The 25,315-nt window shown below is 40.7% G+C and overlaps 1 protein-coding gene across 1 annotated transcript; it reads right to left on the bottom strand.

The window, feature by feature from the left end:
- Window positions 1-608: 608 nt before the first annotated feature.
- On the bottom strand, window positions 609-23,322 carry SLC30A5 (solute carrier family 30 member 5). The gene is made up of 16 exons (XM_061362263.1): window positions 23,062-23,322; window positions 22,732-22,854; window positions 20,538-20,604; window positions 19,201-19,286; window positions 17,672-17,759; window positions 15,990-16,077; window positions 11,233-11,309; window positions 10,188-10,358; window positions 9,278-9,566; window positions 8,787-8,995; window positions 7,525-7,682; window positions 6,628-6,757; window positions 4,929-5,154; window positions 3,246-3,472; window positions 1,507-1,635; window positions 609-954 (listed from the first exon to the last, which is right to left on the bottom strand). The coding sequence occupies exons 1-16, from the start codon at window positions 23,133-23,135 to the stop codon at window positions 784-786; spliced, it is 2,313 nt and encodes a 770-aa protein (XP_061218247.1). The 5' UTR covers window positions 23,136-23,322; the 3' UTR covers window positions 609-783.
- Between the last annotated feature and the right edge of the window lie 1,993 nt (window positions 23,323-25,315).

The following is a 25,315-nucleotide window of genomic DNA, read 5'->3' as shown; positions in this document are numbered from 1 at the left end:
GGTGAAGTTCAGGTGAGTGCTAGGATGGTCACCAATTAATTACTTTATTCTTGAACTGTTGCATTTGCAGTTTTTCAAAGAAAAAGTACAAAAAAATTGTTTGACAGGGTTTTTTTTTTGATTCTGAGTCTTCTCAGGAAACAGAAAAGTGTCTGCAACTTTCTCCCCTCCCAATTTCTCACTGTTAACCTGTGGATTTCTTTCCTTAAAAAACATAATTTGATATAAATTTTCAATGGTAACACCTATTTGTTCACTAAAATTAAGTTAGAAATCAGATCTGTTTGCCAAAATGTAACATAAAAACTGTATTTATATTATCTAACAAAGACTGCAAAACACATGACTTCACGTTGTTTTTTACTCCCCATAAAAAACATTCTGTTTTTCAGCCAGTCTTCAAGCTATGTCTGCATTCTAATATAAATTATTTCCATTTCCCACTACCAATATGAAATGATAATCATGATGTTCCATACTTTAGACAAAGTATGGAATATATCCCTGCTCATCCACAAGTTTCAAGACTTCTGTTTAATAAACACTACGTACAGTATTTAAGATCTGCATAATTTTCACATATACAGCAAATATTCAAGTCCATCTAATTTACTTTATAAAAGCATCTTGATGCAATTTTAATAAAGACAGTATGCTTAAAAATCTCAAATATATAGTACATTTGTTCCTGTACATGTATGTGCAAGATCTCCTGGCAGAAATACGAACACAGAATCCTATGGCTTCCCCATTTACACCTCCTTTGGCAAACACAACTTTGTATCACATGATGTAAGTACCATCTTTGAAGTATTTCATGGATTCTAGTTGCTGAGTCATTGCAAGGACATCCTGAAACCCTGTACTGAGTCCAGACATGTGCTGAAAATAAGCTTCCTTCTCCACTTGAACAGTTAGGTTATTTACACCAGCATCTTTCAGAATCGCTGTAACCTGAACAGAACAGTATGGTTAACATTAGTATTACATCTCCCAGTAACTTGCAGCACTGTGGCTCTGAAGTACTGTAGATTAAAAAAATATCATCCCAGTTTTCTGGGAAGAGAAGACAAGCTCCAGAGGGTACAGCTCTGCAACTTCTGCATATCAGGTAGCTCTCAGGGTCTTGCATAGGAAGTAAGTATCCTTGTAAGGAAAACAGAAACCCAAGGCGGACACATACTAGTAAGCTAGTTACAAACCCATGACTAACACCCAGCTATCCCTACTGCTTACTGCCTGTTCTGCAGCATGAAATCCAGCTTACCTGCTTTTCTCAGAGCAGATGTAGTACCACTTTCAACAGTGAGGAAAAGAAAAAAAAGCAAACCACCTTTTCAAATAGCTCTTCATGCAATTCCAAGCTAGGAGGCAAGGGGAGTACAGCACTAGAGACCAGTTCTGAGACATTAACTAATAGCTGCAAAAATTAATCACAAGCAGCAACTTCAAACTTCAGTTTACAATTGAAATGAAAACATTAGGCTCTAAAAACCTTGCACTCACCTGCTGTACAATTCTCTGTTCCATCACATCTGATATCACTTGCACATGTATTGTACCTGCCACAACACTTGCAGAGTGACACCAAAAATGAGGATCTCTGTACGATATGACTCCCTCTATTTTTTGAATCTGCAAAGAAATTACATTAGCAGCATTTAAGAGCACATTTTAAACTTGTGTATGTACATGGATATTGGTGACAAATACTTCACAGGGAAACAAAGCTGGACAGCAAAGCAGCTTTCCAGCTAAGATATATTCAGAAATATGTAGAACTGAAAAGTCACCTTGCTACTACTGTCAAAGACTAGAAGCTAAAAGTAAAACTAAATGAAAACCCCAGAAAAATGCAATATTAAACAGGATGGGAAAAAAAACAACCCAAACAAATAAACCTACAATTTAGTGTACAGATCCCAGCCACATCAACGGACAGACTAAAAGAGAAAACTGGCTGGATATTTACCTATTTCTAGGGCATTTGTTACCTCACTATCCAGGATAAGCATAGCTGGACTTAAGTCAGAGATACAATATTTTCCCATAACCTGTCACTTTTTAAAAAATTGATTTTTGTACTTGGTCTGCCTGGGATGGATTGAACTTTTTTTCACAACAGCCAGTAAGATGCTGTGCTCTGAATCTGTGTTCTGGTAGCAGGTGAGTGTTTGTCTTAGCTGAACAATGCTTGGGTGCTGTCAGAGCTTTCTTGCTTTTCAGCAAGCAGCCTGGGGGCAGGCAAGAACTGGGGAGGGGACAGAGCTGGGATAGCTGACACAAGCTGGGCAGAGGGATACTGTATGCCATGCTACACTGTGCTCAGCAATAAAGTCTGGGCTAGAGGAAGAAGTGGGTGTTGGGGTTGCATGGTAGCTGCAGTTTATAGACTGCCTGGGTACTGTCTGCTCTGCAACTTGGTGCACTGCTTTACCCACACCCCCCCCTTCATGTATTACACTGAGTTTAAATTGCTCCCCAATTTTTCTTGCTTTGCCTCTTCTCGTTTTCTCCCATTCCACTGGCAGCAGTGGTGGTAAAGTGGGGATCAAGCAAGCGACTGTGTGTATGGATGCCTGACTGCTGGCTGGGGTCAACCTACATCAAGCATATTGCTTTTCCTGTAATGTACTTTTTTAAATGCTTTTCCTATTATAATTTAATGAACTGCTCTTTGATTGCTTTCAGTAAGTATTTTACTTTTCCTCAGTCTCCCACAATTGCCGTCTTCCCTCATCATAAAGTGCAAGCCCACTCTGCACCTCAGCACAAGCCTCTCATAGACAATTTCCATTTATTCTTTCTTGCCCTGCAAGATCATGGAGCAGATCCTCCTGGAAGTGTTCTCATGCAGACAAGTACACATGTCCTCTACTAATTAAGAGGCAATTACAGGCTCAAGATACAATTCTGTAGCCTGAACTGTACATATCAAGTTTAAAAAGACTGCAGGCTTTTGCGAATTGCTATGTTACTTTCTCAGTACTAAGTCCCTTTCCCACGCTGTTACCATACTTATCTGAAATCACAGTACTACATATAAAAGCAAAAAACTAGTTCAAGTTATTTTAGTTGCAAAATAACTTTTATCAGTAGAACTCCCAATCCTGTCATATCTTTGTAGAATAGACTTAAAACAACTTGAGACATGAAGTTGTCTAAGACAACAAAGGCTGTCATACTGAACTGCTGAAGTTTACCAAGTGTTTGCATCTGAAAACATTTAGAATTGTAGTTCTGACCTTTTCTAAAGCAGCATGCAGATCTTTCTCCTGATCTGGAGGTATCCTCAACAAAAGCACTTGACAGGCATCTTTCAATAGAGGGATAACACTAAGAAAAATCAATGTAGCAATAAAAAGAGAGCAGAGTGGATCAGCTATGAGCCATCCAAATTGCTGAATAAATATTGTGGATACGATAACACCAATACTGCCAAGAGTATCTGCTAACACATGCAGAAACACACCTGAAAACAAAATAAACTGATTAAGTTGAACAGTTCTGTTTAAAAGGTACCTATATATGCTCAATAAAGGAAACACAGTATGGCTTAATAAAGATAACAAACACACCTCAAGCAACTATTAGAGGCAACTATCTTCCCAACCTGGTGCAAAATCACCCCAAAGCATTTATCTTTTCTATATTTAATTAGAAATCAACAGTAATATTTCTAATATTTAACTGGGTATCAACAATATTCAATTAGAAATCAATATTTCAATTAGGAAAAAAAAAATCAAACTACCCATTTTTACTTGCAGTGCAATGATCTAAGCAGGCATTTGCAGATTAAACTGAATGTGAATAGTCTTGAAATTGTGTGATTCACACTACACAGCATATTCATTTAACTCTATACAGAAGGACTCACTGATTCTCAAAGGGAAGGATAAAAATATCACTGTAAATACACTGGCCTGCTAATGTGGTCAGATATTAATGTATCACTTGGATTTTGTATGCCAATTCTGCTCCAGTTTTGTAAGAAGATTGTCTATCTGTTACTGCTAGAACAGTTCAGTGCTTTAAAGGTGGGTGACACTCAATGGGCATAGGAAAGTTATCTCTATTTGTAAGGTCAGTGCCAGTTAAACATCAGGATTTTAAAGAATAATGAAATAGCTAAGAGTATGGGCAGACTTCACAAAAAAGCCAGACAACAGACTAGCCAATTTGAATTTGGATGTAAAATAACCAATGGAATACGAGACTATTCACTAAAATGCTTATGCTCTGACAAGTTTACAGAAAGAAATCATTCCTTTCTAGTTTTTATAAGCCAGGCAGTTGGTAAATAACTATTTTCTAACTACTAGGGCAAAAATTCCAAGAAGGAGCTCTGCTGTAGTTTTACATATATTACTCTTCTTGGTTAGCTTCTGATTTTAGTTGAAAAAGACAGTTTCATCTTTACCACCTTATCTTCCAAGTCACAGACAGAAGCATATTCTAGATTGCTGGTATGCATTTGTTCTTCTACTTCTTATCCCTTATCCCAGTGTTTTTACAACCAGAGGTCACATGCTACCTAGAAGCATGGTAATATCTTTATCGATAGAGACCTTGTACTTTTTTTTTCAAATAGAACTTAGGAACAAGGACTTCAAGCTTATTCAATAATACTGACTATTTATTGATATTAGCGAACACTGCAGATTAATGCTTTCTATTGATCCCCAGGTATTACCCACATCTCAGAAAGCCATGCAAAGAAACATTCCAAGCTATGTTCCTTCAGCTTAAACTCATTAATGAATCAACAGTTTGAGAAATTCATGTATACCATACTAAACAGCTGTCAGATCACTTCTGGAGAGAGATTTTAGGAATGATGTATAGCAATGGGTCTCATTCTGAAAATCTTCAAAAGTCTGCTGGAAATCACATATACCGTTTACAGCCCAACAATCTGTACTTGCCTCTCATGTTGGTGTTCATGCCTCCTCCGGAAGACCCGTGGGAATGTCCATGGCCGTGCCCATGGTCACTGTGTGAATGGCTGTGCCCATGGCTGTGGCTGTGCCCATGGTGAGAATGGCTGTGATCATGTGAATGACAGCCTCCTCGAGAAGCCCCATGGGAGTGCGCGTGGCTAAAGGCACAGATACCAACGAGGTTTACGATCAGCCCTCCAACAGAGACCGGCTGTGAGAGGGAGAAAAGTTACGTACTTCACTGCCTCTTCCCAGGTATTCAAATTTACTTTCTAGAACATGGTAATCAAGAGTCACTGTGCACCTAATTAAGGAAAACCGTGAAAACATTAACATAAGCAGAAGGATTATTCTAATATGGATTCCTCATATTCCCTTCAGTATACAAGCTAGTTTCAAAGGAGTCTTCTTCCCCTCTCAAAAAGATCCACTTCTTCCTAACCCTCTCAAAGCCCCCACCCAATAACCACCACCAGAATGCAAAACCTAATATCCACAAATCAGGGCAAGATAGCAAATTTAGTTTTAAGAAAGGGTGATTGATTTTATTTACTTTCAAGAAGAGATAAAGTGGTCTGAATACAAGCTTTGCTTTGCTTTCACTGGCAAAAAAAAGAAAAAAAAAATTGTATACTGTATCTAGGGTGCACACCCATCTGAAACTGTACTTAGCTGAAGAGTAAACTAATTATTGCTTTACTGGTTGAGCTGTACGTTTTATCTCTCTGCCTATTTTTCTACTCTTCTCTTGAAAACTAGAAAAGTATAAGAGTGACACCAGGTAACAAAGGAGTTAAGCAAGTCCTACTTGGGAATCATTAGGCCTCTCCTTGGCTATGCAAGCCTGTGCTTTTGTGGAGGGGGTAACCTCTCCCATTCCCAAGAAACAAAATCAGTAGTTAAAATGCAGCAAGCATTAAAGATTAAAAAGAACAAAAAATCAGGCCTTGATTCCAGCATTGCACATTTCTTGTTGTGTCTACATGAAAATCTTTCTCTTTGTTACCAAAGACAGCAGGAGAGCACAAATTCTTGTGTATGTGTGGGGAGACAAAAGAAGTGAAGCTGGAATGTGATAAATGAATGCTTGGATTTGCAGACTCAAATAAACAAAAAAATTGAAGAAAATAAGCCATTACATTTGCAAGAAACACATGGAAGCTTGAGAATTTAAGTGGGGAGCTGCTGAAGAGGCTGTGGAAGGAGACACTGGTATAGTTAAATTAACTACACACAGCTTCATGATTGTTTATGTCACACTAACACAGCATAACATTATGAATCCTGTCTGATTTTTCAGCTTTTTCAAAGACTAATACAAAATCTTTTCTGTAATAATTAGAACTGGTATATGTAACAGCAGAACCAAATTTAGTCTTGTACAGATTATTTTTTTAGTATCTCTCACTGTAGAAAGACCACCATCTAAAAAGATTAAGAGTTGTAACGTCTTAGGAAAGAAATCAGTTTAGCTGTCATAATTGAATTACATTCACTGCTATGTAGTTTTGTATTTTAAAACTAGATGTAGTTTGGATTTTAAAATTAGAGTATGTCAAAAAGTCAAGGCACACTTTAGATCTCGAGTATGCAATTTTAGTCTGCCTTTTTCTTTCTACATTAAAATGAACATAAAAGAACCACTAACTGCCAAAAAAAATTCAATCTGAATGATGAAACTTACAGTTAGCATATTTGTATCTATGTCTGGAGGATCTACCAGTCTGGCCACTGATTCCATGAAGACAAAGAAAGCAATTACCATCAGAAAAAGTCCATTAATAAAACCAGAGAGAATTTCTACACGTCCATACCTGAAAGCAAACACATGTATTTTTGGAGTGAAGAATAGTTACTCTTAACAAATTTCAAAATTATAATATGTAAAGTTACAATACATTTAATACAGCATTAAGATGGCTTTGATTTTTTTCCCCTCAAAGACACAGGGTCAGGTGTCCTGTCTCTGCTCCCTCAAGGCTTCTCGTGCCCCTCCTCACTGGTGAAGCATGAGGCTGAAAAGTCCTTGATCAGACTAGGTGCTCCTGAGCAACAACTAAAACATTGGTGAGTTATCAGCATTGTTCTCAGGCTGAAGCTGAAAACACAGTGCTGCACTAGCTACTAGGAAAGAGAAAAATAACTGTTACAGCTGAACCCAGGACAGTATATAAAATATATAAAACTGCCCATTCAGGACTTGAAACTGTGAAACTGCTTATGCAATTTAACCATACAGATTTTGATTATGTCAGCAAAATTGAAAACCTCATATGAATGCTGACTTTCAACACGTAATTTTGTCTGGCATACATACATACATGGAGCAAGTCAATTTCTAAATAATATTAACAGTGATAAAGTTTTGTTTGTAGAGATAAATGAAGATAATATTTCAGACACACTTTCACAGAGGTAAGGGATGAACAGCATGAACACAAATGGAACAGAAGAAACACAGCAAAACACTGACAGACACATGTTCCATTAAAACATTTGAAACATTCTCTATAGCAGGGCATTTTGAAAACGAGCAAGTAGAATAATTTTCAGATAGTCCTTAAGAACCTAATATACATACCCATAGGAAAATATACGAGTTGCTTTCCATCTTGTCATCAGAGCTGCAAAAAGCCCCATTACTAATGCAGAACAATCAAAAAGCATGTGAAATCCATCAGAAATAAGACCAAGGCTATTGGTCCATACCCCGTAAAAAAGCTCCACAAAAGTGAAAGCCTGAAATGGAAAAAAAAAAAGCAAAAAAAAAAAAAAAAAAAAAAAGCTTTATTTTTCCCTTGACTTGAAGTTTGATGTCTTGGTAGCTAGCAGGAAACTCTTTTCATAGGACACTCCACAGTTTTGAAGGGTATCATTCTAAGTACTTCTAGAACATTTTCTCTTTCTCCAACAAAATATAAGTGATACATTTCAAGTCTATGACGAGACATTTCTGAACCTACCCTCTCAAAAGCCTTAGACCTAAGGAAACAACCCTCTGCAGGAGTAAATTTAAGTTTTCATTTAGAATTTTAAACTAACATTGTGCACACAAAATTTTAAGCATTTTGTCATTAAACAGTGTAACATCCCTGATCTCATCTATTATTAATGCAAACACAGTGCTGTCTATACATCTGTTCTGTAACAATTTTCTTGACAATTAGTTGACTGCTTAAATCTTAGGAATTACTTTTGAGAAGGGTACACAAGCAAACATTTTTAATACATACATTTTGCCTATATGGTTTACTATTATTAACTGGTATGCCTATAAACTTTCCAAATTTCATATTCCATAATGGAATTCCTTAAAGTTATCATGAGTACTTCCCCCTATTTTCCTGGATAATTGCAAAGGGAAAAAGAGAGATCTTTGCAAATGAGGTCCTACCAATTTTGCTTACTGAATCATTTTTTCCTACTTGAGAAAGAGAGAACCTAGAAATAAAACCAGCCTCCTCCAAAATGACACTGATTAATCCTACACTTACTGCTTTATTGTCCCCGTCCTTGAAGACCCTATCAGTTTCAGCTTGTCTGCTGGTAACATTGGGATACTTCAGTCTTAAATGTACCACCATACAAGTATTTACTTACTGGTGTAAGAGTTACACAGAGAACCAGACCCGCAGTGTGACAACAAATCAAAATGACCTTCCACTTACTTTAAGATTATCGTAAGAATATTGTTTTAACATTCCATCTGATGAAACTATTCTACCAGGGGTCACTTTAAAGACAATTAATAATGAGAATTAAAGAGTAACTCTTCTTATGGTACTATGCATGTACTACTGTCATTTGGTTTGAAAATAAGAAAACAAAACCCCATGCACTTACCAGGTTTAGGCACAAGAAATAGAAGATCTGCCTAGAGTCATACTCCTCAAGGATTTGTTTCAGTGACTCCTTAATAAACCGAGGTAACGACTGTGAGCTCTGCTGTAATGCATCACCCATGAAGTTATACAGAGGAGTGCCTTCAGGGGAATAGCCAATAAGGGTACCCTTTTGCCCTTTCCTGGAGGGGGAGGACAGGATATTGGCAGCTGCAAGGAAAGTATTGAAGTTTTTGTTGCTGTTTCTAAGCTACTTTATACCGTGTTTTACCAGCAAAGCTTACAGCAAATATGTAGGCAGCAAAGTGATTGTCAACTTCATCTTGAGGTTTATCGTTAGATTTCATTGCTATGTAAGATTAATCATTACTTCCTCAACAGAACAGGCCTATTACTTCTTCATCCAAACGAATTCTGCACACATCCATTTTCTGACTGGCTCCCCAGTCACATGAAAAACAGATTTATTAAAAGATAAATAAGAATACGTACATAAAATGAAGAAGACAGCACTCACTACCACACCTCCAGAGAGAACGTGCTCTGTACTTTCACGGTGTGGTGGCTTGTTCATAGCTCGAAGCTGGTCTGTTATTGGATGTGTCCAAAAATTGCCAAAAAGCAGTGCACTAATGAAAGTAAGAAATGATCCGTATCGAGCACACGTGGAAGCTTCCATCTTGACAGAGCATATGGATTCCACATAGAAATCCAGAATCACAACAAAAAAGATGACTGTTACAAAAGGCATGATGAGAGAAGACCAAGACTCTACTTTACTCTGCAACAAAAAATACATTTCAGTGTTGTTGGCCATTAGATGTGGTTATATGTACATTAACTAGCATTAAATATAGTTCACTTTCATTACAAATGTTTTCAGCAATCCATCACAACATGAATACTTTTATACTTCCAATTTGTCATATAAACCCAGAATTCCAGATATAGAGAGACACATATAACTAATAAGCACCACAGTACTTTATTTTAAATACTTTCATGTCCTTACAAGCAATGCTACATGCAACACCATGTTTGCAAGTACACTCTCCCCTAAGCATGCAGGCATAGCAAACATTTATTTAAATTACAACAATATACTCCTCAGGAATAAGAAAGCCCTGTATTTATGCAGTCATCAATACTTGTGCAATGATAGTATATGAATCCAGGATATAGCATCTGAGCTAGAAAGACGAAATAAAGTTATCACACAAAAAGGGAATTAAGATATCGCACAGATACACATCAAAATACAGAGGGAAAATTTCAAGCAGCTTACTACAAAAATAAAGATGGCAACTTTGGCAATTTTAAAGCTATTTTAAAGGAAAGATTTAAACTGCACTTCACAAGAAGCATTATAAAAAATGACTGATTTTTGTATTTGCTACCTTACCTCTGTTGTCAGAGAGAGGACAATGACCCAAGGGGACAAAAGAAGGACGGAAACAAGATGAGACAAAGCTTGAAGACGCTTGGCTCCACCTAGATCTACAGACAGTTTTCTGGAAGCCATGTGAAAACCAGCCTTACAGCACAATGCCAGTACCAGAAGCAGTACTCCTCCCTGGAAACACAGAGGGATCCTGTCAGTATTTCTTAAGAGCCAAATACCTCACTCCAAAGTGACTGAAAAAAGATTAAAATGCTTTCCTTAACTTATCAATAGAAGCGAAAGGCAGGCTATTTACTGTAATTGTTACTCTAGTTAAAAACAGTAGCACAGCATATGTGGTTATATCTCAGCTGTACATGCTATTATAGGGTATAGGATATATACTATTCACAACAGCCTGGTATGACTTGAAGTTTAAAACTCTCAATAATGTTAATCTGTATACAACAGTGATTTGGTGTGAAGAGCACATGAGGAAAAAGAAAAATCACAAGAAACGTGGCTTTCCATCTTCCATTATAAAAAAAGTGTTGGAAGCATACATAAATCCCGAAAGTGCCATGCCACCTTAGTCTCTAAGTTTCTCTTAACCTTTTCATTCACTTACCTTTAATTGCACCATACCACACTTCTTCACAATATTTCCTTTCAAAATTGTTCTATAAATTAATCACAGGGTACACACACAGCATCTCATCTCCCTTAGGTCACAGTTGCTTTACACACAGTTAAACAGTTTCTCTTAACATATGATTTATTTTTACATAAATACTTTCTCAGCTGCTCCATATGTATTTTTTTCCCCTGGTTTAGTCTTCAGTGCCACCACTTTATCAACAAGACTAAGCCAGGGTTTGGCTTGTGGTACTGAAGCTGCTGAGAGTCAATCAGGATGTAAAAATTACAGTGCTAGTTCAGTTCCAACATGGGGTGGGGACGATGAACATTTTAGTTTTGATTTTGATTTGGATTAGCTCTGAGTTGGTGAAACTGTTATCTACAAAACTTAGATAAATATTAGCCTACTTAAATATAAGACATTTACCTTGTGATCTGCAACACCCAGGAAAGCAATTATTGTATACAGAACATGGGTAAGAGCACTGTCATGATGGCCCTCAGCTAAACAAAAGAAAGTTAAGACAGAATTTCATTTGATGATTTTTTAAAGCAGAAGTAAGCAAACTGAGCTTTAGGGTTTGTCAGATCTTTGAAACTTAGAAAATATTATTTCCACAGAAAATAAGTAGTTAAAAATATGGGGGGGTGGGGTGTATGTTTTAAAACATAAGACCATAGTCACTGATGAATACTGCACAGAGGTATCATGGTACAGGATTTAAGTTAATTTTGGCAACCAAACTTTGAAAAACATACTCAACAGCATTAAAAATTAGATCAATTCTCATAAAAAGCACTGAAACGGTGATGTATCTAAAGTTTCATCATTCCAGTTCCTAAATATTTAAACTTTAAAAAAAAGAAAAAAGAGAGTAATTGACAAGTACAATGCATCAAATATTAAAATCATAGTAACTTTTGGGAAAACTAGAGGGCATTTTAACAATTAATTTACTTACTGAAAAATCAATTGATTAATTGATACTATCCCTGAATATACTATTTGCATGTTTAATTCCATGTTTTCATCCTTTCTTGACTAAGTTTACTGTCACCTTGTTTGGTTTTACTGCCCATTGTTAGATGTACCTAACACTCTTTGCCAGTATGCTTTACCATGTTGAGATGAACTGTTGAAAACTTACTTCAGAATTTACTTCCACTTTACTCAGTGGCTTTGAAAGCATGTTGACCAGATTCCATTTTGCAGCTTAATGTCCACTGTTGGAGCTACTGCAGGCTACTTTACATCACTTTTCAGCCCAGCAGATGAACTGAAATTACCACATCTGCAAAACCACAGCCATTCTTTAAGATATCTGAGAACTCCTGGCAGACAGGAAAAGGCTGGGGACTGGAAAAAGGGAAACACTGCACCCATTTGTAAGAAGGGTAGAAAGAAAGACCCTGGGAACTACCAACCTCTCAGCCTCATCTCTGTGTCTGGGAAGACCATGAAACAGATCCTCCTAGAAGCTGTGCTAAGGCACATGGAGGACAGGAAAGTGATTCAAGCATGGGTTCATCAAGGGCAAATCCTGCCTGACCAACCTAGTGGCCTTCCATGACAGAGTGACTACATCAGTGGAAACCTCATCTATGTGGACTTCTGTAAGGCCTTTGACCAGGTCTCCCACAACATCCTTCTCCCTAAATTTGAGATGGATTTGATGGATAGACTTCAGTGGGTAACGAACTAGCTGGATGGCTGCATCCAGAGAATAGTGGTCAATATGTGATAGGTCTGGATGGAGATCAGTGGCATGTGGTGTTCCCCAGGGGTCTGTACTGGGACCAGTACTGTTTAATCTCTTTATCAATGACACAGACAGCAGGATTAAGTGCACTCTCAGCAAATCTGAAAGTAATATTGAGCTGAATGACACAGTCAGCATGCCTGAGGAACAGGATGCCATCCAGAGGGACCAGGACAGGCTTGAGAAGAGAGCCCATGTGAATCTCAGGAGGTTCAACAAGGCCAGCTGCAAGGTCCTGCACCTGGGTCAGGGCAACCCCTGGTATCAATACAAGCTGGGGGACGAAGAGATTGACAGCAGTCCTATGGAGAGGGACTTGATGGTACTGGTGAATGAAAAGCTGAACATGAGCTGGCAGTGTGCAATTACAGCCCAGAAACCCAATAATGACATGGGCTGCATTAAAAATAATGTGAGCAGCAGGTCAAGGGAGGTGGTCCTGCCCCTCTCCTCTGCTCTCATGAGACCCCAGTTGGAGTATTGTGTCCAGCTCTGGAGTCCTCAGTACAGGAAGGACATGGATCTGTTGGAGTAAGTCCAGAGGAGGGACACAAAAATGATGAGGGATGGTGTATCTCTCCATGGGAAGGCCTGAGAGGGTTCAATATTTTTAGCCTGGAGAAGAGAAGGCTCTGGAGAGGCTTTTCCGTAACGAAAGAGGGATTCTAGGAAAGATGGCGTCAGACTTTTTAGCAGGGTCTGTAGCAGTAAAACAAGGGTTAATGTCTTTAAATAAGAAAAGGGGAGATTCAGACTAGAGATAAGGCGGTAAATGACCCATTCCTGGAAACATTCAAGGTCAGGTTGGATGGGACTCTGATCAACCTGATCTCGTTGAAGATGTCCTGCCATACTGCAGGGGGGTTGTACTAAATGACCTATAAAGCTCCCTTCCAACCCAATCCATTCTCTGTTTCTATATGTCTTCCTGGGTATATAGAAAAGACTGCCAGCCAGCCTGTCAATCATTTACTGCACACACTTAGGCTACAGTCATTACGTCTAGAGTTTCTAATGAAAAAGGATAAAACTGGTTAAAGCTCTAGAGGGCAGGGCGTCCAAGAATGCTGGCTGATATTTAAGGATCACATGCTGCAAGCTCAGGAGAGTTGCATCCTGACTAGAAGGAAATGGAATAAGAAGACCAGGGGCCTCCCTGGATGGATAATGAGCTGAGAAAACTCTGAGGGAAAAAAACTTACAGAAGGTGAAGCAGGGACAGGTGGCCTGAATGGAATACAGGACATTGTCCAGGAAGCTAGGGATCAGGTTGGGAAAGCTAAGGTCTAGTTAAGAGTTGAATCTGGTCTGGATGCCAGGGGTAACAGGAAAGGCTTCATAGATATGTTCAAACAGAAGACAGATAGAGATAATGTGGGCTCTCTCTGGAAGGAAACAGGAGAACTGGCTACCCAGGATTTGGAGAAGGCTGAGGATCAAAATGACTTCTTTGAATCAGCCTTCACTGGCAAATGCTCTGACCATGCTCTCAAGTCCTGGAAGGCAGATGCAGGTGCTGAGAGAATGAAAATCCCACTGCAGGAGAGGATCAGGTTCAAGATCATCTTAGGAACCCGAATGTGCACAAGTCCATGGGACCTGATGAAATCCATGAGTGGGTCCTGAAGGAGCTGGCAAATGAAGCTGCTAAGCCACTGGCCATCATATTTGAAAAATCATGGCAGTCAGGTGAAGGCAGTCAGGTGGAAAAAGGGAAATATAACCCCCATTTTCAAGAAGGGGGAAATGGATGCCCTGGGAATTACAGACCAGTCAGTCTCACCTCTGTGCCTGGCAAAATCTTAGAGCAGATTCTCCTGGAAGACATGCTAAGGCACATGAAAAACAACAAGGTGCTTGGTGACAGCCAGCATGGCTTCACTAAGGGGAAATCCTGCCTGACCAATCTGGCGGCCTTCTATGATGGGGTTGTGGAACCGGTGGACAGCAGCGAAGCAGCTGATGTCATCTACCTGGACTTGTGTAAAGCGCTCAACACTGTCCCACACAACATCCTTGTCTCTAAATTGGAGAGACATCAATTTGATGAATGGACCACTCGGTGGATAACGAACTGGCTGGATGGCTGCACACAAAGAGTTGTGGTCAATGGCTCAATGGCCGGGTGGAAACCAGGAATGAGTGGTGTCCATCAGGGATCGGTGTTGGGACTGGTCTTAATTCAATATCTTTGCCGCTGACATGGACAGTGGGATCGAGTGCACCCTCAGCAAGTTTGCCGATGACACCAAGCTGTGTGGTTCGGTTGATATGCTGGAGGGAAGGAATGCCATCCAGAGGGACCTTGACACGCTTGTGAGGTGGGCTGATGCCAACCTCATGAAGTTTAACCATGCCACGTGCAAGGTCCTACCCCTGGGTCAGAGCAATCCCAGGCACAGCTACAGGTTGGGCAGAGAAGAGATTCAGAGCAGCCCTGCGGAGAAGGACTTGGGGGCGTCGGTCAATGAGAAAATGAACATGAGCCGGGTGCAGTGTGTGCTTGCAGCCCAGAAAGCCAGTCGTATCCTGGGCTGGATCAAAAGGAGCGTGACCAGCAGGTTGAAGGAGGGGATCCTGCCCCTTTGCTCTTGGGAGACTTCATTTGGAGTATTGTGTGCAGTTCTGGTGTTCTCAACATAAAAAGGACATGGAGCTGTTGGAACAAGTCCAGAGGAGGGCCATGAGAATGATCAGGGGACTGAAGCACCTCGTGCATGAAGACAGGCTGAGAAAGTTGGGGCTGTTCAGCCTGGAAAAGAGAAGGCTGTGTGGAGACCTCATAGCAGCCTTCCAGTATCTGAAGGGGGCCTAAAAGGGTGCTGGAGAGGGTCTCTTCACTAGCGAATGTAGTGACAGGACAAGAGGTAATGGGTTAAAATTTAAACAGGGGAAGTTCAGGTTAGATATAAAGAAGTTCTTTACTGTGAGGCTCGCAAAGGCATCGGAATGGGTTGCCCAGAGAAGTGGTAAATGCTGCATCCCTGCTGTGTTCAAGGCCAGGTTGGAGAGAACCTTGGGAGACATGATCTATTGTAAGGAGTCCCTGCCCATGGCAGGGGGCTGGAACTAGATGATCTTGAGATCTTTTCCATCCCAAACCATTCTACAATTCTATGATTAACAGAGCTGATGAAAAAAGTTTCTGCCATTTAATGAGCTATTATGTGCAAATGGGCAGGGAGACTTTACAGTTTAAAATCTATAGCTGTGTTCTAAGTTATCAAACTAAGCAATGCCATTTATTTGGCTGTAAATACTAATATTTAGATGTAAAAATAAGATCTTATGCTAGAACATTATTAGTAGATAAGATTCTTATCAAGAAAAATGCAAGCATATTTAACTCAGTACATTCAACTTTACATTCTCCCTGCTCCAGTAATAATAGGCACTTGCTTTTACACATAACAAGAAAGGATACGATGTTCTGCTATTTTAGCCATGAGGTCATCATTATCAAAAAGCAGTAAGCAGATTACAGCTATGATGAAAAACGCAGCACCTCTTGTCTGTAAAAAAAAGAAAAAAATAAATCAAAATAAACCAAACATAAAAACCAAACAAAGACCACTCAGAATATTTTTATAATGCGCTGTAACAGTTTAACATAAAAAAATCCAGGAAATCATTTCCTTCCTTCTTCCCCTCTCCCGATCAAGATAAAACATATTTTAGTTCTGTAAGAAAACATGAGAAAAAAACCCTGCTACTTAAACCTGATGATTTAATATTTCGTAGCATCAGGAAGCTGTGAAGAAGACCTAGTGGACAAACTGTAGAATTTTGTCTTAGGGGAATAAAGGCTAGAGCACTATACAAAGGCTATGAGTAAGCAGAGCTCTGCAGCAACTGCCTTTATGGGGAATGTACAGAAGCAAGTATGAAATCTCAGCTTGCAGAGCTTCCAACAGACTTAAACCACTGCAATTTTGGTAGTCATCATCTTGGCAAGACACTGAGGTCTACACCTAAAAAACAGTATTACAATTAATTTTCTGAAGCCAAATATAGCTGTCACATTCTTGTTTCAGAAAGTCACCTGTCTTCTCTTTGCCACAGTTCACTTCATAAAGCTGAAATACTCAGAGGATAGGGTTATCACTCCCTTGTTTCTGCTGCCTTACATATGCAGCTTAACTGCCAAGTATGGTCCACTAAGGTACAGATTGACAAAAAAGCTCTCTACACCTTTGGGTGACTGGCTGGAGATAAGATTTGTCTTCTCAATTAAGAAACTCGTGCTGATCGCTATAGTATCTCAGTTTGAGGGGGGGCAGGAGTGTCGGAGCAGATGACTGTGCTATTCACTCTAAGAGCACCCTGAAAGCCATTACGGGACTCCAGCAGCAGTTATGAGACAGAGATTTCAAAATTCCCAGCCTAAGGCAGCACCAAAGCAAGCCTTCCTCTTACACAACAAGTACTCTAGCCTCAGGTATATGATATTGTAAGGCATCCTTCTCCAACTACCACTGTTTTTGAGTGAAAGCAGCCAAGATTCCTAGGTGCTGGGATAAGGTTATTCTATCCTGGGCTAATAAGGCACAGTTAGGGAACACCTTGTGAAACTGCATGTAATGGAACTCAGACAAAGGATGTCAGAAGTACAGATTTCTGATTACATGAAGGACTGTGCCCAAGTATTCAGCACATACAGCCTCATGCAGACATTAAAATACTTAAGAGAACCTTCTGGCAGAAAAAAACATAGTATGTGAAAAGCTACTGACACTGAAAGGACAGGCAACGATATGGAGACTGTACTGTGGGACTGCAGCGCCTGGAGGGCAGGACCACTACACACACACGTCATCTCATCAGTTTGAACTCCAAATCATGTTACAAAGATTGCTGAAGTGCAAAAATAATTCTCAATACTCTTTTCTCCATATAAACAGAGAAACTTCTCAGGCATGTGCTACAGATCACCAACAGCTTCACCCACTGTTTCTCTCTTAATGCTGTGTTTATTATTTCACTAATTAAAGTACACAAAGCACAGTCTCTATGAATATAGATCCCAAACACCATTCCAGGTAAAGAAGTACTTGAACTTTCAGCATTCATTATTTCTTAAATTTGATAAAGTACATTTTTAAATACCTTTGCTGGTCCTCCACCTGAGCTTGTGAACAAGACACTAAGGAGTGACAGCACAACCACATCACTGTGCTCAAACAGCAACAATGTCCTACAAAAAAGTGAAATAAACACTTATGTCCAGTCACAAGGAGTTTCCATCACAAGCTTGATACGATTTCAGCTAAAATTCAATGACAGAGCAGTAAAAGACTTAGCCCGTGATTTCAACACCAAGTTTAAACAATTCAAAAGGATAAATGCAAATCTATTTGCCTTCAGCAGCAATAGCTCTGGATGTGGCCAGCTAGACATCACAAAACAAGAACTTCCTAACTCAAGGAACAGATCAAAATTATTCATTTATAGACTGCTTTAAATTGTACTTTCTTCTAATAACAAGGTACTAACTTGATCAAGATGAAATTGTTACAACACCTCCTCTAAATCAAAGTTTCTGGTTCCCAGAAAAAAGAGGTCTTGTTCTGTTTTATTACATGCTGTTTATTGAGATGTTGATGATCTAGCAGTTTATGCAACCTCAGAATCTCTTTATTGCTGAAAATAAGAAATTCTAACTTTCACACCATCTCCTTCAGAATGCAAAGGCTGACTAACAGGCTATACTGACAGCTTTCAGGAGCAGAACATGAAAGTAATAATCGCTGTCAAGTTTACCAAGTGTTTCTGTCATTCTCTGCATAAAAATACAGCCTGCTAGGGTCCACTTTACTGGTTCTGTTTGGGAAGACTGCCAGCACCCAGAAAGGTGCCACAGTATTAAGAAATCCTGTTATTCTCTGGTACGCCTTTTCCTTTGTTGAGCCTAAACCCTCAACTTCCTAAAATGTACAATTTAAGGCTTTACCTGCCTATCGCTAATGAAAGATGCTTTCTAATGCATTAACCTTCATTTTTTGAATTCTCATGTTATTACTTAATAGTTACTCAACACTGCTAACAAACAACACAAGTGATTTTATCGGGAGTATATATATGCACTAATGCTACCCGATTCCACCACAGCATTGGCACATGACCAGATAAAGAAGCGCCCTGTAACAAATGCAGAAACTGATTCTAGTCAACTGGAACAAATGCAGAAACTAATTCTAGTCAACTGGTACAGGAATACAAGCTGCTACCACTGGCTGTCAAGCCATGGACTTCAAACAGTTAATTCAACAATTTGGGTTAAATTAATGAGACTATGAAATTACAAAAAACACATTCAGTGTAACAGCTGGTTCTCTTGTTATATCATTCACATCAGTAGTTTAAGCACTATCAAGAATTTCACTGGCATCCTGTCAAGAATGAATAAAGAAAATTACAAATTCTACAGAGAATTATATGTAGTTTTTCCAAAGGAAAGCATGACAGAGTTCACAGGAAAAAGCATAAAGATTTATTTACAACCTCAAACATTAAAGCACGAGGCTGGCGTTATGGGCTGATGGACAGAAAATAATAAACAATGCAGCAAGACATGGGAAGATCACAAAAAATAGCTTAAAAGGAGAAAACATTCTTCATTGTAAATATATAATTACCTCAGTGGTCCACAAAGAGTAAGGCCAAAAAACCACAAGAGAGAAATGATACATCCCACAACAGCATGCTTAAAAATTTTGATCCACTGCAAGAGAAAGTTATTTCATTATAAATTTCTCTATAGTTTCAAAATATACACCCCATCATCAGTATTTTTTCAGCAGAGCAGCTGTGGAAATAGAGTGTAAAACATATGCTCTGCAAATTCTGCAGAATTTAGAGTATGATTATCTCCTTTCCTACTTTGCCAGGCAACTAAAGTTTGTTTGGACATATTACAAACCAGAATTACTTATTTCTTTTTTACCACAGTAGTACATTTTCTGTATAGTCTGAAGTCTCTTTAATAAAAAGCCTGGAAAAAAGGCTGAAAAAAAATCAAGTTCATTTATCTGTCAAAGATGCTGATTATTTTGTAAATTATTGTCTATATATCTGATAAACATTTATTGAGCTAGATCAAACATCCAAGACAAGGCGTCTAAGACCTTAAGTCTACAAATATTTATGCATATATTAAATTCTTTTTTCAGGAAGCATGTTCTAATTCAGCTATTCAATACACTATTAACTTTAAATGTAAGTCTTTGAATAAAAGTAATTCCTTTTGGAAATACGTGAGACAAGACAAAGTGCCTATGGCGAACATCATCTTCAAATCCTGGAATAAAAATGTTAGCAACAGTGAAACTATAAAGGGACAAATTTTTCTGAAACAAAAATCAAAGATGCAGTTTATACCTGTCTAATCATGAACACACCTGACATTTGGCAGTCCTTCAGACTCCTTCTACTTAGCATGTACCCCAATAACACTGTGCACAGATCAGGTAGGCAGATGAAGAAAAAATGTTTCTTATAAAACAGCAGGTTCCAACCTCCCCTGCTCTAGCTTCTCAGGATATTAGGAACTGAATACAGATCTGAAGAGCATTTAGACTAGCCCCTCATCACAATGCACCATGCAGAAAGCACTCTTTTGGCACAGGGAACATGACTGGGGCACTCTGACATCCTGGCAGTCCAGAAACCGTCCCACTAAACTGTCAAAGTCAGCGAACTAGACTAAGCTCTTTTTGAAAATCCAGTCCTCAAAACAGATGCTTGTATGGAGCCAAGGACCAATCTTTAAACAATACTCTCAAAAGCAGCTGACAAAAGCTAAAATACTGACTTGAAAAATTTTATTGTGTACTAGGCACAAACTTATTTACACCCCTTCTGGAAACTGCAACCATATCTTCCAAGCAGAGTAATCTTTGTTCCCACTTTCACTTTTGGCAAGAGCCAAGTTGTCAAGAATATCTACGAAGGTGTAATACATAGACCAACTCACCTGGCGCTTGGTTACCACTTTTCCAGAGGAGAATGGTTTTTGAAACAAAACCATTAAAAATGCAGACCTGTTAAAAGGAGAAAATTTTCTCTATTAGTGTATTAGCTCACAGTTTTTTATTCAAAGCAGTTCAAAACAACCAGGTCTCTCTCATCAGGCTCAGTTTACAAAACATCTTCCTCTACATTTTTCACAAGCAGGTCAAACTGACTACACTCATGGCTTTTATTTTCCCTGCCGCATTACATGTGTCAGATACCAGTATAAATGTGTTGCTAAGTAAGCTTCAGTTCTGGTAAACTTTAAAGGCAAGTTCTTTAGAGAACGGCTAATGAGAAGTCTACCTATGCTTTACAGATTTGCTGATCTCAGAAGTTTTGAAGAGAAATAATACTATGGTTTTTTATTAGCAAGATACATACACCCATTTGTATGGAATGTGAACACAGAGTCTTGTTGAAAATGGTAAGAAACAGCATATGTGTCCCTCAAACTGGATCAAGAGTGAAGAGGACAGACTGTGATGCTTGAGAATATGCAGGCAAGGGGAGCATGCAAGCAAGGCCAGAAATGTAAATAAATTTGTAATAAAAGGTAAAAATGAAGTTCCAAATGTTTCAACCCTCATAAGTTTATTACAGAAATGCTCTTCCATATCTTATCAGTTAATTATGAAGTAGGATTGCATCTGCAAAGGTTATTTCTCTATACTTCCTGTAGTTTAGTTTATGGCCATTGCTCCTCCTCCTGTCCCTGGGCACTACTGAAAAGAGGTTGGCACCATCCCCCTGACACCCACCTTTGAGTATCTATACGCATTAATGAAATCCCCTCTCAGTCTCCCCTTAGCTAAACAGGCCCAGGTTCTGCAATCTCTCCTCATAAGAGAGATGCTTCAGAGCCCTGATCATCCCTGTGGCCCTTCGCTGGATTCTCTCCAGTGGCTCCTTGTCTGTCTTGTGCTGAGCAGCCCAGAACTGGGCACAGGACTCAAGATGTGGCCTCACCAGGGTCGAGCAGAGGGGGAGGATCACCTCCCTCAACCTGCTGGCCACACTCCTCTCCATGCACCCCACATTACAACTTGCTGCAAGGGCACACTGACAGCTCATAGTCAACTTGTCATCCATCAACACTCCCAGGTTCATCTCAGCTGAGCTGCTCTACAGCAGGTCAGCACCCATCTGTCCTGGTCCTTGGGGTTCTTCCTCCCCAGGTGCAGTGCCCTACACTTGCCCTTGTTGAACCTCATTAAGTTTATCTCTGCTCAATTCTCCAACCCATCAAGGTCCTGTTGAATGGCAGCACAGCCTCCAGGTGTATCAGCCACTGCTCCTAGCTTCGTATTGTCAGGAAACCTAATCTGGAGGTCTGGGTTGATGGCAAGTTGAAAGTTGAGTCAACAGCATGCACTGGCAGCCAAAAGGACCAACCATGCCCCAGGTTGCATTAAGAACACCATAGCAAACGGGTCAACGGTAGTGATTGTTCCGCTTTACACTGTACTGGTGTGGCTTCACATTAAGTACTGTGTGTGGTTCTAGGTGCCTTGACAGAAGAAGGCCATCATGCTATTATAGAGTGTCTGGAGGAGGACAACTAAGATGTTGAAAGACTTTGAGGGAAAGACTTGTAAATCACTTGGTTTGCTCAGTTTAGCAAAGGCAAGGCTCAGGGGGTGCCCCTACCACAGCCTAAAACTGCCTCAAGGGGGGCAGCAGAGGAGGAGGTGCTGGTCCCCTCTCTATGGTGACTATGAGGAGATGGAACTGAAACTGTTTCAGCAGAAGTTCGGGTTAGACATTAGGAAAAGGCTCTTCACTGAGTGGGTGACTGGTCACTGGAACAGACTCCCAGCGAAGTGGTCACAGCACCAAGCCTGTCAAGAGTTCAGGGAACATGTGGACATGCCATATGGATTAGTTTTAGGTAGTCCTGTGAGGAGCAGATGGTTTTACTGATGTTCTTTATGGGTTGCTTTAAGCTTGAGATATGATTATGAAATTATAGCAAGCAGAGATACAAAGGAAAACCATTGCTATGAACAGAGTATTTCCTGGATAGACTGCTATGCCTTCTCCTTGATTACTCTGTAACAACACAATGCAGGATATAAGCTTGATGGTGACAAAGAATGCCGTGGACAAGGCATGCTGTTAGGGCTGTGGACAAGGCTTCCCCCCCGCACACTCACCCCAGCTGCACTATAAAGATAAACTGCACGAGGTGCACCGCTTTCAGAAGATCGTAAGATTCAAAGAGACCCACGGCTTTCAAACACTTGGTGAAGCACAGCAGCGCGATGTACCGGGTCAGCCTGCAAGAGGAGAGAGGGCAGCTAGGCCCCGCCGCCGCACACTCCCCGCCGCTCCGGGCCCAGGCCCCGCCGCCAGCCCTGCCCGTCCCCGCGGCCCGGCAGCAGCAGACCGCCGGCTACGCGAGGCTAAAGGACGAAGCCCGCTGCTGCCCAGAGGGACATTCGGCGACTGGCAGTCCCCTTGCCGCTCCCCCCCGCCGACATTACCGGGCGCTGGGCGCATCCACGGGCCCCAACACGCCGCCGCCAGCCAAGGCCTGCCCGCTGTACTTGTCCTCCATGGCGGGGCGGCGGGCGGGCGCGGCCCGGCGCTCCTGCGCGGGAAGGGGGCGAGTGCTCAGGCGCCGCTCACCCTCCGCGGCAGCCGCTTCCCCACGGAACCGCGGTAGGCCAGCGGACCGCGTAAGCCACGGCCAAAGGGCAGGGAGCGGAGACGGGAAATCGTTTCCGGGGCACGGGAAGGGGGGAAAGCCTTTCCCTTCCCCCTTTGCACTTTTCCCTCAGTTCCCCCTTTCTTCGCGTTCCCCCCTTTCCTTCTGCCTCTTCCTCCCTTTCCCCCGTTCCCCTGTACCCTGAGAACGGGGCTGTATGATACCATCTGGTATCAGAAGTATAGTGCAGCCGTTCTAACTAATAAGATGATATATACCAGTAACTCATTTTCATAGGACGCTTTTCTGGCAGGGAATAGCAGGAATTGGCTGCAATGAATTATGTCAACCCTTCCTTTCCATCTGAAGAAGTTGGTCAATACATACAGCCTTGCAATTTGTTTCATTAAAAGGGAAAGTGAATTGTGGAATTGCATTTTCTTTTTATGCAAGCCTGTCGATTTTGTATTCTGTAGAAAGCCTTACTGTCCTGTCCTGACCACTATCAGGATCAAGCAGCAGGAGAGGACCTTTCTGCTCATGGCTCTGAGCTAGCAAGTGCTTCCACCAAAAATACATTCAGTTTTTCACTTTTTTTCTTTTCCAGGACCATTGCCGCTTATCATTCACCGAATATCTCTTCTTCTTCTCTCCCTTGAACTTCACCAGTCTAGTATGGTCCTAGTTTCCTAGATGAATTTCTATTTACGCAGCTTGCTGGGATTATATTTTTTGTTTAACACCTATCAACTGAAATGGAGTCCACCCCCAGCAGCCTGGTGATTCTGTCAGTGAGCCAGGAACCTTGGCACATGTGCCTTGTGAGTTGCAGAAGCACTTCCATTGCTTTGAATAACCCATTATTCTTGTGCCTGTGGCAGTGCTTATAGTCATCCTCCTTGCCTTGATGCCACCCTTGTCCACTTTTTGGACAAGGCATCAACATCACCATGCTTCTACCCAAGTCTGATCCTGCTTGCAAAGCCACTGTATGTCTGTTTCTTCATGCATGTACTAGGTTGCTCAGGGTTTTCTGGTAACAGTCACAAATCTGGGAAGTCCTCCACAATGGTGAGTTTTGATGTTTATCATTGAAATGCCTGACATCCAGTCGGTGTCACCTCACCTCCAGTGTGCCACTAGGGTCTCTGCACAGGGATTTTTACTTCATTCACAGATGAAGTGGAGCAACGTATTGAGTGACACACCAAGTGTGTAACAGTTTGCAGAGATGCTACAGGGGAGCACAGGGGACAAATATGTGCAGTTTAAACTTACGGGACAATTAAGGCAGGATGTTGAAGATGTCCGTGTGGAGAGCTAGCAGCTTTCTTCCTGGTTTCAGGACATCCCAACACATAGTTTTGGTCCTTACATCAGCACTGAGGCAGATCAAAGAAATCAGAAATCAACGTGAGGGGAGGCGGAGTGGAGGAGGAATGGCACAGGGAAAGGGGTACAGATAAGTGTTTCAAAGGGGAGAGAGAGGAGAGGTGAGAAGGAGGATATAAATACTGCTTTGCCCATTTCAAGGCCGATTCTCTGTTAAGTGAATCTGAGCAATGGCCAGCTGCATTCTCTTTGATTTCTTTGTAGTAATGAACTTGGGTAACTTTAAATTTAGGGATGGGAACGCAGAAGAGTATGGCTGCTGGCAAACAAAAATTTCAGAATCTCACAGATCAGAAATCAAAGTGGTGGTGTTTGTTCTTTTTTTTTGTGTGTGGGGGGGGGGGGTGTTGTTGGTTGTTTTTTATTATTTTTTATTTGCAGACTTGCAAATTGTTCCCATTGCAGTTGGAGTCCTCTTGCATGGCAAACATAAGCCATAAGACATGCTGGCTCTGCTATTTCAGCCGCCTTGTGAAGACCCCATAAACGTTTAATCGACAGGTCCAAAAGCCTTCATTTCACAGCTTGAAGTTCTCTGAAGCCCACAGATCAGCCAGAAGGTGACAATAACATTCGAAGTCAGAGCAATAAATAAATGAATAAATAGTTACATGCCATATGCGGTGTGTCCGGGAGATGGAGATATTGGCAAACAGCAGAACTAGAGGCAGCGGTGAGTGAGCCGAGTAGGGAGACCC

This window comes from Neopsephotus bourkii, unplaced genomic scaffold, assembly GCF_033783945.1.
Source record: "Neopsephotus bourkii isolate Nb327-2 ecotype Australia unplaced genomic scaffold, CSIRO-AGI_Nbou_v1 NB_1107, whole genome shotgun sequence".
In the NCBI taxonomy this organism is placed as follows: Eukaryota; Metazoa; Chordata; class Aves; order Psittaciformes; family Psittacidae; genus Neopsephotus; species Neopsephotus bourkii.
Note: the sequence above shows the minus strand (reverse complement) of the source record. Positions and strands in the feature narration are given on the sequence as shown.